The 15577-nt window shown below is 45.3% G+C and overlaps 1 protein-coding gene across 5 annotated transcripts; it reads right to left on the reverse strand.

The window, feature by feature from the left end:
• Positions 1-134: 134 nt before the first annotated feature.
• Positions 135-15361, reverse strand: LOC101077719 (ankyrin repeat and IBR domain-containing protein 1-like). 5 transcript variants are annotated; one of them, XM_029844843.1, is made up of 21 exons: positions 15153-15361; positions 11814-11896; positions 11408-11730; positions 9516-9687; positions 9272-9403; positions 8713-8904; positions 7991-8108; positions 7676-7896; positions 6972-7205; positions 6697-6857; positions 6463-6551; positions 6168-6298; positions 5906-6040; positions 5717-5803; positions 5538-5622; positions 5297-5442; positions 4833-5011; positions 4698-4749; positions 4544-4597; positions 4128-4236; positions 135-4015 (listed from the first exon to the last, which is right to left on the reverse strand). In XM_029844843.1, the coding sequence occupies exons 3-21, from the start codon at positions 11593-11595 to the stop codon at positions 2544-2546; spliced, it is 3957 nt and encodes a 1318-aa protein (XP_029700703.1). In that variant the 5' UTR covers positions 11596-11730; positions 11814-11896; positions 15153-15361; the 3' UTR covers positions 135-2543. The 5 variants fall into 5 exon arrangements, with proteins under 5 accessions (XP_029700703.1, XP_029700702.1, XP_029700701.1 ...); XM_029844842.1 differs by lacking the exon at positions 11814-11896 and adding an exon at positions 12154-12459; XM_029844841.1 differs by having other exon boundaries at positions 12154-15361.
• Positions 15362-15577: the final 216 nt, after the last annotated feature.

A 15577-nucleotide genomic window follows, 5' to 3' on the forward strand; every position in this document is an offset into this window, starting at 1 on the left:
ACAGCAGTAGCGTTTCCCTTTTGAGGGTTACCAATAACAACGCAATGTAATGAACTGGTTGAACTTTGCATCATTCAGGCATTAATACTGACATAAATCTTAAAATCAAACCTTTCAGGAAAATGTCAAAGTTGCACACTTGCAGGTCTTTTTATTTAGGGGAAACGTTGCACTGAAACTCCACTTACAGATTTGGCCACACATCAATCTTGATATGGCCCAACCAGGAATGTATCAAGTATTCTTTGCGAGAGTGCAATTACATTTCTTAAAATGCTCCAACTGTTGAGGGGCTGTTGAAATATAAATCTGATCGATGGAGTACACACTGGCAATGGACAATATTTAAATCTAGAAATAAAGTAAAAAATATTGATTTAAAACACCAGACTTAGTTCTTGAAGGACAAATGTGTGAATCACTGGGCGCAGATATACTGAACATGGTATTCAAGAAGCAACAAACTGTCCGGGATGTTCAAAGTTCCATCCGGAGACCAAAAAGGTTCATTTCAGGGCATTAAACATAAGCTTGAGAATGGTCCACGTGTCTTGTATTAAATTTAGAAATCTGAGAAATGAATAATTGATTGCACATCACATTGTGAATTATTGGCTGCTTTCGGAAAGCTAGGGGAGTCGATTCTATGACATTCCCCTTCAATAGAATAGGTTTGTGTTTGGCCTGTTATGAAGCTCTGAAGTGATTATTCTATTATTATCAATGATTATTCTCACAAAGGCCTCCCAGCAACAACACGCATGTCATAAACCAGGCAGTGTTTTAATATTATGTAAACATTACAGTTGGCCAATGTTGAAGGACAAAACCACAAAAACATTCAGAGAAAAGTACAAATGTCAGTAACTTAGACGAAGAGTAAAATAAAATGGGCATGACGTCTGGGGACAGGAAGTAAAAATAATAATAATAATGTGCATGTAGAACAAGGTAAAGTGGTGTTGTCCCTTAACTTTGACCGATAATCTTTAAAATGTTTGGAGAGTATTTAATCTTTTCATGATTTTTCAACCATGTTTGTTGCATCATCCATTAGCAGACATTGTTAGTATGTAAAAAAAAAAAAAAAAAAATCTTAAAACCAGATCATCCATGGAACATCTTGCCTAACTAAGAGTAGAATAACTAAAACCTTCCAAATATTGATTAAATGCTGTCAGTAAATTATGAATAATCATCTGCTCACTAAATAAATAATACATTTATGAAAGGCTTAATAAATACAAAACAATAAATACAAACGTGAGCAAAATAAAAAGGCACAAAGACCCGACAATTATGGCCTCGATGTTTTGAACAACGACGACAGCAGCAATCATGACCAAGGTCATGTGACTGCCAGCGTTTTGTTTTTCTGTCTGTTACCAGAATAACTCAGAAAGTTCTGACTGGATTGTAATGAAATTTTCAGGAAACGTTGATAGCGGGTCCAGGAAGTGCTCCTTACATTACAGTGATGTTCAAGATTCCACTTTGACCTTCAAGCAACCTGCTTTATTATTACCTGCTGAAAAAAACCTGTTTGGCAGAGGTCTGCACATTTGTGCATCTTTGTTGTTATTGTCATTGTTCCCATCAATTATTAGTATATCATAAGCCTTCTGTTAAATAAATGTTAAAACAAGTCTTGAGTATACCTGATAAAAAGGGAGCCAGCAGGTTTTACTGTGATTCCATCAATGTGATTGAATTTCAGTGATGGAAAAAGCCCAATCGTTCATATGAACCGTTCGGTGTTCTGCGTGTCTGGAGGTTTTTGCACATTCTAACTGAGCCGGTGCAGATCAAATGAACAAACGCTCATCCCTGAGGAAGAGAATAAGCAACAAATGAAAACCAGGAAGAGAGCAGGTCACTCGGCAACAAGCCCCCATGTTTCTCGTCGTCTCTTAGCTGGGACTGACTCAGAGAAGGTGTCTTCCTTCTTTACAGCCTGATAAAGGGGGGAAATATCAGTAGTGTTGGGCTTTAAAAAAAAAAGCAGGCACAGCATCTGTTAAGATCAATAAAAAATGTTAAATTAGGCCCTCTGATTGTACAGTACGCTAAACAAAGTTACAGATATCCCCATGTCTGTCTTTCTGTCGGTGCTAAAAATGGATTGTGTTTACTGGGTTTGGACAAATCTAGATTTTAGTGTCATCAGCACCAAAACATTCATGATGAACTGAGAAGACAAGTACAAGAGAGGGAAGACAAATGAAATAAATAAATGAAATGTGCAGCATTTTATGATATCAGTAGCTTTCCTAACAATGTACTTGATTTTGACACTCATTCGGTTGAGTTAAGATAGTTGTGTCTGTTTGCAGATCAGACGAAAGCACTTAAAATGTGTATGACATCATGTAACACACTGGACAAGAACCTGCCGTTTGTCCTCTTTAGATGCAATATACACACACAGTTAACACTTCTCCAGCTTCATCTTTCATCAAAGCATTGCTCCTCGCGCCTCAGTGCTGCAGTTCTTTTTCTTCTAATACTCTCTTGCCCCCCCCACCCTTCACCTACAGTCCCTGTCAGACCAGGTGTACTTGTTCCTCCCACTCTTCAGGGGACCGCCCCCCCTCCAGCTGAGGGTTGAATGCTAAATCTCGTTCTGTGGCGGTGGCAGTGTGCGCAGGACTGTTTCCGCAATGGGGGTGTGAATGTGTGTGTGTGTACGCTTCGTCCAGCGACAGTTCAGCAACACATCTTCCTTCTCCACCCTCTTCCACGGCCTTTTTGTTTTCCAGGTCCAGACTGCTGGGCCTTGAAGTCTTTGGACCCTCCACACCCAGAGCACCTGGACAGGGACTTGAAGACCCCGTGTCTGCTTCTGGCTCACCCTCCAGGGGCTGCCAGATTGGGACAGGGGTCACCTCCCTGGAGGCCTGGCTCTTGGACTCAGCTTCAGTGTGTGTGTCGGGGGACGAGTCGCTTTCTGTTGTGGGCGGTGAAGGGATCAGGGCAAGGCTCTGAGGGTTGTTTTGGGGGTTGATGTTGTTGTTAAACCAGGCCATGATGTTGTCCAACAGCTGGGCGCTAGCTGCGGGGTCCAAGGATTCCAAACTCTGAGGGTCATTGGGGGAGAAAGGACCCCCCCGCGGGATCACGGGTGAAAGCAGATGCTCCGGCTCGAGCTCTGGAGACAGGAGGCACAACTGGGCAGGAGGCTGTAGGTCTGGTTTGGATGGCCGTTTGAGACCGTAGGCAGCAGGACGCCCCTGAGGGTTAGAGCTACTGTGTTCCTGTAAGTGGCTGTAAGAGCTGTCTGGTTTAGCAGTCCTGTCACACACAGCTGCATGCTCCTGCATATACGAACTTGGTTGGGCTAGATTTTGATTGCGGTCCGCCTCGACCATGTAACCAGTGGCATGACGGTAACCTTGCTCTTTGCTGGAAAAGCAAGGATCGGTGATGGCGAGGTGATCGAGCGCGTAAGGACTGCTCTGTGCATTCTCTTCTGGTCTATGGCTGCAGTTGCTGTAAGCAGGTTCGATATTATAAGGGCCAGCTGGTGTGCTGTGTACGTGGTGGGAGCAGCGCTGCACTTGTGCATGTGAATCCAGGTCATTAGTAGTGGTTATGTTCCCTAATTTCATAAGGCTGTCCCCAAGCTCCAGCAGCTCTGCGCTGAGAGTGGGAGGTGGCGGTGGGAGTGAAGTGGAGCGAGGGGACTGGTAATTGGAGTCTGTTCTGTTAGGGGGTCGAGGAGGATCAGAGAGAGAGGTTGTGAAAGAGGCGCCTCTGGCTCCTGCAGGAATGTCTGTGGCGAGCGAATGCAACGGAACGTCACCCAGGTGTCCCAGGTGACCCGATCTCTCATGTCCTCGGTCCACTCCACGCTCCAGCTCCACTCTCCCCTCCAGCCCTCTAACCAGGCAGTCGTCCAGACCCTGGTCTCGGCGTGACTCCTGAAGCGACAGCTGAATGGCCAGGAGGATATTTGGATCATCTTCATCCAGTGAACCTAGTGCTCGCCTGCGGCCTTCTCCTCTCTCCGGAGCTTCTGGAATAAAAGCCCACATGTTCAGGATAATGAAGGCAATTCTCCACCTAAAATCTGATACTCCCGTGCAAACCGTTTTCTTTTGTCTGGCAGTTTTCAACATTGTCCACACCTGTGTTGTCACTCCGCCTGCTGGTCTCTGGGGTGTTGCTGCTGCTTCTAAGGCTGTGCAGACTCAGCATGTCTCCTCTGCGCCGTGGCCGGTGCCTGCGACGGTACTCCTGCATCAAAACAAGTTTGGTTACTGAGAACAGCTCATTAAAGCTGCTTTACAGGTGCGGTTGCTATCCTTTAACAACACGAAACCTTTTGTCTGCTTCACAAAGCCTGAATTTCTTTGGTGTAATGTTAGACGAAGCAGGTTAGCACCAAACAAAGCTCTGGAAGTGGAAACCTTCCCTTCTGTCTTAAGTACAACTTCACTTGTCCGCTAGATTTACTGGAATATGCTGGAATCCAGCTCCACAATCCCTGAATGAGTTTAACCATCTTGAGATTTAAGCTTCTGAAGCAACTGCAGCCTATTACCTGTGACTGCCTGTCTCTTTCTCCTGCGCCCAGTACAGAATGGCGACTTCCCATCTTAGGACACAAGCCAGAGACATGGATTAGATATGAGGTCACAACGAGGGAAATTATTATTATTGGGTTTTAAGGGTTATTACTTCTAATCGATTCTTACCTCAGGAGAGGCAAATCCCAGGTATTCCCAGTCCCATGATCCACCAGGATAACTACAGCAAAGGTCACAATGAAAAAAAGACCTTGCAGCAAAATATCTGATGTTGAAGTTCACATCAAAGTGATGTGTTCGTACTTTCTGCGTGGAGGTTCGGGAGAGTCGTTGGGAGCGACGCCACGGGCCACTGATGCTAGGAATTCCTGTCTCTTCTGTTGCACCAGGCGAGCGGCGCTGATTATCTTGTGGCACGGTGTTCTCAAGTACGGCCGGTTGACCTTCTGCGCCAGGTCCTCCACGACCATCTCTAGGTCGGTCTGTGGGAGGGAAAAAAGAGGACTGTGAATGGAAACTGAAAATGACCTGAAATTATTGTATTTACTACTAAATCCCTAAACAGTTAAGACCATTTTAGTCTGTGAAAACAAAATGGACCCGTGCAATATTTTTGCATGTTTTGGCTCTGTTCTTTGTACTTTTGGCTTTAGCTTTAGATCTGTGTGAGCTATTTAATGCTGAAGTCTCTAGATGTCACTGGGAGGGCTTGTAAGCTCTTGGTCCTGCAGAAGATTGATAAATGCCATTGATATGCACTGGATTACCTGCATTAGCTCAAATATCTCTTTCTGAGTGCTGCCTTGCTGCAAGAAGAAGCCATAGGGGTAAGAGCACTTGAGGATACGTCGCGTCTTCAGCAGCTCACAAACACCATCCTCAATAAACCGCGTGTCCGGAGGAGTAGCTTCACCTGGACCAAACAAGAGTCAAACCGCAAAGTTAGCAGAGCCAAAATGACTGTACTGTTATTAACAGGACTGTGCAGACCAGTGCTAAGCTCCGTACTGTATGTGAGAGACCTACGGCAAATGAAGGCTCTGCTCAGCTGTTCCATCTTCTCCTTGGCTGTTTTTAGCAGTTTCTGCTCCAGCTAGTTCATCAACACATGATGATCAGATATCTGGCTTTGATATGCAACTGAAAATGCTTTTCTAGAATCCAGCTGTGAAATATGGACGGAATACCTCATAACTGTGTTCATGGTTCTTGAAGCGAGTATAATAGTGCATGAAACGGTCCAGCTCCTGAAAACTTTTGTGCTTCTTTTCTGCCTATAATTACATTACAGTGTATGTATGAAAAAAACAAGTCCAGGTTAAAGTAATGACAATGTTTGTTTTTCCCCAGTGTGGTTAGGGTAATTGTGATGATACCTCTTCGGTCATCTCCTTGGATTGCTCTTCTAGCTGCTGGATGACTTCATAGCGAGTACAGCGGTAATAGCCACCTGTTGAGGAGCTATGCTTCTTCCACTCTTCCAGGCAGATCCAGCAGAAGTCATACTTGCACTGCACCGAGACAGAGCAGATTCATATCAATGAATAATGAATTAGGCCCAGGAACAGATTTTCAAAAAATAACTACTGGTACATAAATAAAACATGTAGCTAAGAGAAACTACTGGACTGTTGGTACCTTGGCACACTGCATATGGTTGCAGCCCTCATTCTTCTGAATGGGTGACTTGCAGTTGGCACATGGTTTGGAGTTGGTCAGCAGCCAGAGGCAGTTAGCTGCATCTTCATAGGCCTCGCCAACACCTGCCACTGTGGGAAAACATACAAGATAACCATCTCATAACATAATTACACACTTAACTGCCCCAGCGCATGGTTACAGTCTTTAATATCTTAAAGAAATGCTTTTAATCTAATTTACTGAGCCACAACTAGAACTAAATGGAAATAAATCAGGACAACATCAGACATACACTCCTCAGGTTTCATCTCTTTGACTTTCTGGAGCCAGTTTCTCCACGTCTGACAGTCACAAGGTTCATGGGCTTCACCAAGGCACTCCCTGGGAGGGGGAACAATTATAAAGAAAATAAGATGAACTTAGACCCTCATGCCAGTGACAGAGGCAATAAAATGTTTTACATCATCCAGCAGGAGACATAATTAACTAGCTATTAAATACAATAACAACAAATCATCAGCTGTACCAGCAGAAGAGGTGACCTTTGCCACAATCGACGGCTGGGGACGGCAGCAGGGGGAAACTCTGGGGGTCACTGTCACCAGGGCCTGGTCGGGTTAGTCGCACCGCCCGCTCACATCGTGCTGCGGGACACCATCGAATGGCAGGATTGTTCTCTACAAAAGCCTGAAAAAAGAGGAAATACAAAGAGGCAAACACAACAATTAAAACTGTACAAATTAAAAGATAAATATGGAGTTCTTTTAGCTAAAACCACCGACAGCAGCATGTGCTTTTTACCTTGATGTCAAATTGCAAATAGCGTTGGTCCATCTCTCTGGAAACCACGCTCTCAATCACGTGCACTGGCACCAACTGATAGCACTCGTAGGCTGGGCAGAAGATATTATGAGCATCACCTTCCTGAATCTTGACGTTGAGGAACCCCTCCCAGCATGCTCTGCAGAACTCGTGTCCACAGGACATGTCCACTGGATCTTCAAACACCGAGATAGAGCAGAGACAGATTCCACACTGGAGGCAGAAAAACAAATGACAGAATAGTCACAATAATCCAAATCTAATGAAACATTGATTCAGCTTTGACATTTAAAGATTGTAGATATCTTCCTATGATCTTGAGTTGATACTAAAATTGATTAGCGCTTTGCAGGCAAATGTGTATCACCCACATTACTGTGTTGTTTGACAAGAGGCATAATCAATGCAAGCAAGCTGGACTTTTAACTCAACTGTCATCCTCAAATAAGGAATTAATCCAGAAATAAAGAGATAAATCAAATGGTGATCTGTTGAACTTGCAACCAGACGTGTCTTTTTATATGAAAAGACAAACAGTCCGTGCAAAAGCAGCTAAAGGATGTGATGTTGTGAGGCAGGGCCGCAGCATCTCTGAAAGATTTAATTTCCAGATAGACAGAGGACATTTCAACTGTAATATCTAATAAAAGCTCAGAGAGGGGAATGCATCCCCAGCTCCTCACCGCGGACAGGCCTTCCTCCCCAGGTGTGAGGCAGCTGTCGGTTGGAGAAGTGAGTGTGAGAGTCAGAGGTGACCGCGGCGTCTTGGGGGTGCGAGGCGAAGGCAGCGTGTCCCAAGCGTTGTACCCGCAGGGCGGCGGGGTGGGCATCGCCACGCCTGAACGCTGGCAGCAGCCATCTGCATCCAACATCCAGGCTTCCAGGAGCTTTTCCCTGTCCCAATCTAAGAAAAAAAAGAGACACAGTTTAAGAGACTTTACAACGACAGTTAAAATAATGGTGTGAATAGCAGATTCTCTGAGCAGGCCTACACCCACCATGTGCTCGGAGCAGGGCCTCAGCAGTGAAGAGGGGCGCTTGCAGCATGTCTGCCGTCTCTACAATCAGCATGTCCTTTAGCCTGCGCAGGTCCTGAAGCTTTAGCCCCTCGTAAGGCTGAGACAGAGCGAGGTTAATGTTAGAGTGATAAGGAGCAATCATAAAATATGCAACTGGTTATCAATCAGATAATTTAAGAATGGTGACTCATACGTGGAGCCACCGTAATCAGCCAGATCCATCTAGAAAGATTACTCTGTTTAACATTTCATTCCTCATAAATATCAACACTGCTGTGTAGTAGTATTAACTCTAAATAACTCTAAATGCAAAGGGAATCCAGACAAAACTCTACCATCGACCTATTTATTCCTATCTAGTTTTTCATGCTAATGTCAATTAGCCTGCTTTATCAGTTGTTTAACCAAAAACCACACCAGGATTTTCTTGTTTCTGATGTAACTGGAAGGACCAAAACCAGTCATCCATTGCAGTGTAAACAGGCGTGACCTGGTGTAAACAGTTCATTTGGAACAACTACTGTATGGCATCACAACACCGCCAGTCAATAATAACTGCCATTACACAAAAGAAATAAAACGTTAAACGTTAAACATCTTGGAAATACCGAGATGAAGATCCCTTGAAGGACAACAACAAGCAAATAATGCAGCTTAAATGGGTCAGCAGGAAACCCCCAAATTTGTAACTGTGGTCTCACCTCCTTGTATTGCAGCAGGGTGCTTTCACTGTGTGTGTCTGCGTTTGACTGCCGACAGGATGAGGAGGAAAAAACCATCTGTGACTCCAGGCTCAGGGCCAGCTCAGTGTGGTGATGGCGTTCGGCATGGTCACACGGCGTCAGCTTTTCCTCATCCTCAACGAAAAGGTCTGCTTCGCTCTGAATCAGCAGCTAGATGGGAAGGCGGGGAATAAATGAAGTCAAGGAATGTGAGGGGAAAACCTGAAACGGGCCCTACATGCTAAGTTGTAGACAAAAAAACCCCAGGAAGCAACATTTTGTTTCATTTCCCTTCGATTCAGAAAGTCGATTTTTCTTGCAAATGCAAACACAGTAAAGGCTTCACAAGCAAAGGAGGATGGGCCGCTTAGATGTAACAGTCATCAAACACAAAACAGACACTGTTGATGCAAGAACTGGTCTGATATTGTCAGGCAGGTTTTGCTGGAAGAAACACGGTTGGCTGATCCAAATGATAAGTCTCCAGAAACAGCTCATCCCGATAGCGGAGGACACGGCTCCACGCGCTTTCTCTCACCTCCACACATATCTTCATGCCCGCGGCAGCAGCATAGTGCATGCAGGTGCTGTTGTGATTGTCGGTGGCGTTGACATTGGCCTTCTCATACTGGCCTCCCTCCAGTCTGGCACCCGTCCAGCTCAGGATCATCTGGTAATAGACAAACACCAATATACACCAATGTCAGCCTTACCAAGAACGTTGCTTCTGAGAGGAATACACCAGCTTTGGGCGTGGAGGTTCTTTCTCCGTGCGCCGGTACCTGCAGACACTCTGCACGACGCTGCTCGTCCCTCTGGGGTCGGGCCAGTCGCGGTGACAGCGCTCCTTCTGACAACAGCAGTATCTGCGGTCCTTGGCACAGCACGTGGAGGCACGTTTCGTTGTGCACATTACGCTTGTTGGGATTCCCCTCTTTACTGAACAGGAAAGACCTGTATGATGCAGATAATAAAGAAGAGGTTAACAGAATAACAACGTAAGGAGCTCAGAGTTTAAGGAGGAAATCGCATCAACAAAGAAGCTTAATTCTTAACTGCCTCTGATTGGGGCTACTGTTTGACCCATTTGCCTTGCCACGCTGAGCTCATTCTTCTGGGTGACTGTTTCGCCAAAAACCAACACATAAATATGGCGACACCTCAGGTATTTTTACAACACCGTAACATATTATTAAGAACCCCTGAAGTCTGGAGGTTCTAAACACCGGTAATGTGTTACGGTGTTGTAAAAATGTCGCGTCGTGTGTTTTTTGAAGGTTACATTTATCTTTGTAGAATAAAATCATCACCAAGACCAGGATGTAACCTTGCAGTTGCACTGATTTGCTGATATTTTGGAATATGAAAACCCCTCCTTTTCTGCTTTGGACATGGCAACAGCAGCAGCAGACAACGCTGACGTCTGAATGCCTATTGTCCATTCTTCAACCTATTCTTCCAGTGTTGTCCTGCTCTTCTGCTTTTGACCTCCTTGACAGCACAAGCCCCCCTGCAGCCTCCTACTAATGATAGTGCACAGTCAATTCCCTGGCACAGCAATAATCGCTAATTATTCCCCTTTACCACAACCCTCACTGCCACCCCCACAACACAGCCCCGTGTTCAGGATGTATTGGTTTAATATCAGCGTATAAGGAGTAAAAGGCTAATGCACGCCACATGCTTAGTGCAGCTGTACAGTTCCAAAAGCAGCTGAACCAATCCTGATGATTCACAAAGCCAGCAACCTTCAAGGAAGGATGAGTAAAATAAGCTAGTTTGAGGAGTTCGACCCAAATGAAACAAAATGTCCTGTAGCCGGAAGACAATCCACAACAGAACAGGATGTTGTTTGGAAATGTCTAGTCCTATTTAAACAGGAAATCAATTGTTCACAGCTATTTACATATTTCCCTAATTGGCTTTGTGATTTCCGTAAAGGAAGGACTGCACTTCCTGACCTGTGACAACACTGCACAAACAGACCCATTTCTGATTTCACATTAAGATGCACATTGGGAAGAGGCAGAAAACAGACTGCCTTCTGCAAGTATTTCAAGAATGTAAGGACTCTCCAACTGCTTGTGTCCAACTGAGCTGCTGGAACAAAGAAGCATTTCTTCTGATAAGTATCAGGAGCAGCAGGGCTGTCCAGCCTTCGTGGGGAAAGACATAAATAGAAAACCATTATTGACTGTTATGTTCACTCATCCTGACTCATTAGGCAGGTGAAGACAACGCCACCCCTTCCTCCAAAAAACATGAACGGGCACAGCTAAAGGGCCGACTCTTTTTTAAATACACTTCTCTGAGTCGCTGTAATACTGAGGGGGAAAAAAAAAAAATCAGGCAAATAACAGAAAATGTTGAGTCGGAGGTCGTAAAGCTAATGAGTCACCGAGTCAGCTGTCGTGGTCACGGCCAGCCACCTGATTATCCCTGCGGGGGGGAAATTACACACTCGCACTTTGATCTTTGTTCTGTCGCTCACATGATGTTAAGACTCCGGAGCTTTCCTACACTGTTAAAACGGAACGGAGGAAGGAAATGCTCGCAGGTTACAGATGGCGTACAGCTGACAACGGTAAACAACGTACCAAAAAAAGACTGAAAGGAGCCTTTGTTCACAATCGTCTTTAGCGAAAAGCCAAACTTGGAGAAGAGTGTTGTCTACCTGAGCAGACGTGTCATCGCGTGGCGGCAGATGTAGTGTAGCGCCGTGTTGTGCTGGTACTGCTCTCCGTATGATGCATTTGGGTCCAGGCCTTCCCTGAACTGTGGATTTCCTTCATACAACTGCCAGGCCAGGCCCTCGTCGCCCCCCACCAGGGCCTTACGGAATTTAGTGGCTGTGTTGCCCATGGCTTCGAGCTTGATAAAGGCAGCAGCGGTGGCCCTTCAACCCGTCAAGTCCGTGCCCCCCCCCCTTCTCCTGCTCCTCCTCGCCTGTTCACTACAGGTCACGACCTACAGCAACATGGTCCAACCTTTGCGTACCTGTAAATTATAAAAGGAGAACTTCATGTTAGAGGAAGGAAATTGGTGCATTAGAAAAGTTTCAAGAAAAAAAATAATGACACCTAATTGGAGCATTTTTAGGAATGTGAAGAAGTGCGGACGGGTGGGAAGGGGTGGAGTAAAAGAGCAGTTCAATCAATCCATCCTTCAGAGCAGTAGAAAAGGGGAAAAAGCAAGAAGAGATGATTCTAAACAAGACAGATGAGGGTATTGATGTTCAATCAATCAATCTGTGAGCCAGTTGATAAAAGCATGGTCAATATTACCACAGCCGGCCACTGGGAGTGACTTATGAGGAATTTGAATATTTTATGCTGTTTACAATCCATAGTTTGATTGTCTGCCGCAAGAGATACTCCAGATTGAGCGGATGTTAAATCACATAGCAATGAAACACTTTACCAGAGCTTCCTGACTGCTACGGGCGATGTTTGAGGGTACGTCTCTGTGGAAGGGCCGCTGATGGAGGCAGCAGATTCTGGATACAGATGGCTGAGGGCTGGACAATTAACAAAGGCCCTCTTCGGCCCACTGGAAAACGTTGGTGCTCGCCAGTATAGTCGCTGTTTTGGAAATGTTCACTGTTGTGATCACTTCTTTAGATGCGTACCCACGTGTTCAGTGCTGCCAACCACTGGCCTGGAATGTGTACTACAGTCTATGGATGGTCGGAGATCACTTTTGCTACCCGGCCGTCTGGATGGAGACCTGTTTTACAGCAAACTCTGAATAATTCTTTGTGTAAACTATGTCTCAAATCCTTAATCATCATATCGTTGTTTGATTTCTGCAGGAGGCGCTTCAACGACTACGCTTTTTAGTGCCAATGGACCTTAACCTGCAGGGCTTCCTCACAGCCGGGGCTAACCTACCAGAAAACAGCACTAAAACAATGTCCTAATTTAAGCCTCAGTTCTTAATCTCCCTTGTAAATGTCGACAAGTAGCGGTGTAATTACTTTAAGAAAAAGGAACCGATGAGTGGAATTAAAGCACAAACCTGTGAAACGTTGCACCTGAATCATCATTTGAGTTTGCCTACTTCACATGCTCCATCTGTCACCTTTCTAAGCACACATTGACATAAACACACACCATTACATGCTGTAATAAGCCTTTGTGCAGCTGCATGTGTGTGTTGGGGACTTGAGGGTGTCATTACAGTCTTCATTCTGCAGCCATCTGTCTGGCCCCTCACAAAGAGCTTCTTTTAGCCTGGCTACAGTTGGCCACTGGCTGGCCAGGCCCAGCAACATTTGAATAGCATGGCTGGCTGCCTCCCATTTCTACGTGGGGGCAGAGAGGGACATAGTCATGGAAAACGCACACACACAGAAACCTCCAGGAGCACAGAAGCTGCTACCACAGGCAAATACAAGCCAACAGCTTCTCTTTTTTTCCACCATCTCCTCCTGTGGCTATTCATCTAGTGGGACTTTGTGGTTTAAGTATATCTGAAGGGGTGGCGGCGAAGGGTTGTTTCTATAGTTAATAGGTCAGTGCGTCTGCTTGGTACTCTGTTTTATGCACACTGGCTTATTTCCAGTTCACTTCACTTCTGAGTAGCACAGCAACTCACTGTTTCTCATACTAAATAAGGACAGCAAGTTTGGACGCAGACAAACTTTGGAATTCCATGAATTGCAAGTCTTGCTATTTGTAATTCTGTGTGCCTCTGCAACACAAGGCGCACAGGATACAATCCAGTTTGCAAAGACATACACTGTTTTTGAAGGGTTTTTTTTTAACAGCTACAATTCAATATTCAGGACGGGCAAAGGTGATACAGGTTTTTCCCTTTTCCAACCATACATTTGTCCACTTGTCCCATTATATTATCCATAAATTCAACCTGGTATTGATGTAGATTCATACCACTGGTTACCATTACGTGCCTCTAGCGCTGGTATTCCCCATTTTTGGAGATGTGGCAATACTGACTCACAAGAGTGAGATGAATGTTGTCTGATGAGTCTTGGTGACAGGAATTCAGGCCGTATCATGTGATTTCCTTGCTTAGCCTTTTAGTGTAAACGTTCACATTACATTTACATCTACAGGAACAGAATGTCAGGGAACAATTCTTGTCCGATTACACCGTCTGGTTCCCCCAAGCATGAAATGCATGAGAATCTATTTGCCGAATGATGTGATTGTAATTCCAAAGCGATAAATGGTGATGGGGACCCTTCAGCATGCTAATATTTGACCTTTTCCAGTAGACCCATTATACCCCAGACCAAATGATTGCCAAAGAGGGTTGACAAACGGAAAACTGGCAGAATCTTGGCGAGCCGAGATGAGATAAGAGACGGCACCAATTGAAACACTATCAGCAGAAAGATGCATTATCGTTGCTCTTACGCTTTTCCCACCGGTCGCGGGGTTTCCATCAACCCTTTTCTCAATGAACTGCTTTTTTTTTTCTTTCTTTAAAATGGCGATACGTGTAAAAACAAGGTGGCTGCAACCCAACACTTTAACGGGCCACTACAGCATCGGCACGGCACCACGGTCAACGCTGCACACATGAAATACCCCAACTCTCGACCTTAGAGAAGCAATTTTACTGGGGTCTGGAGAGGTGAACTCAAATGTACCTTAAAATAAATCCAGGCACTCTGCACCATTTTAAACAACGTTCATCACAAAGATTAAAGGTTCCTTTTTTTTTTGGTTTCACCACTTCTGCACATGACAGAAAGCCTTTTAATGGTCCTGTGACCTGCCACATGTGCAGCACGGATCACATTCTAAAAAGAAAGAAACCCTTACAGAACTGTAGATGATTTACAACTGTGAAAATAGCCAAAGCGCTGTGGCTGATTACTTTACAGAATTGCCACTGGCTGATAGACATCAAGAAAAACCCTTCAGTCATGGTTTGGGTGGATCACATTGGTGTGTAAACAGAGAAGTCAGGTTGTCAGAAAACACAAAACTTCATGCGACCAGACAGGCAGAAGTTAGTTACTAGTGCAAAACGAGCTAGTTGACAGCAGATTAGACAAATATCCAGGTCAGAGCTCTTGTGGCTACCCCTTAAAATGTGTCAGCATGAAATGGAGCGCCAAACAAACAGCGGTCGACTTCTTTCTACACATTTCTCTCCATGCGGCCCCCCTGGTTAAAGCTCCTTTGTTTAGCACACTGACAGAATGAATACACAACCCAACTCGAAAGGGAAATATCAGTAGGTGTGCGGCTTCGCTTTCGGACGTGCTCTTTTACCTCTGATGTGACCGTGTTGCCGCGGCTGCCCGGGAGAACGTTAACACCCTTAGTTGCCTACCTTCGCCGAAGCTAGCCTGCCGACACTCTTTTAGGTTTACATCAGCGCGTTTTGTTAGCTTCAACTACCTCCCCACTAACAGAAAAACATGGAATCGCGTTTGGACTTACGCGTTCTGTTCACTTGGTCTCTTGCAACACATTGGGAAACCTTCGTAAATGGAGGGTCATCGTATCGCTGTCATTCGCATCTCTCGCCGCGGTCCAAATGAACCATTCTGCCTACCAGCAGCGCCCGGCAGGAGACGATAAAGATGTTGCTGCTGGGAGCGTAGGAGAAGCCTCAACTGTATCGCTTCATGTTGTGGCTGCCAAAGACGGACTGCGCATGCTCAGTACCAGCTCTTGCCTGATTGGTCCGACGCAAGATCGCTGCAGTCCCGAGGCGGAAGCGGATATGCGCGTTATAACATGTTTCCTCCAGTGGGTGGCGCTGTGTGGGGGCACCATCTGTGGTCCTTAATAGGCGGCCTCACGGTTGTCTGCGTCGTTTTCTTATCATATTTGAACACACGTTATTGAATAACTTTGATCCT

Source organism: Takifugu rubripes, chromosome 12 (assembly GCF_901000725.2).
Source record: "Takifugu rubripes chromosome 12, fTakRub1.2, whole genome shotgun sequence".
In the NCBI taxonomy this organism is placed as follows: domain Eukaryota; kingdom Metazoa; phylum Chordata; class Actinopteri; order Tetraodontiformes; family Tetraodontidae; genus Takifugu; species Takifugu rubripes.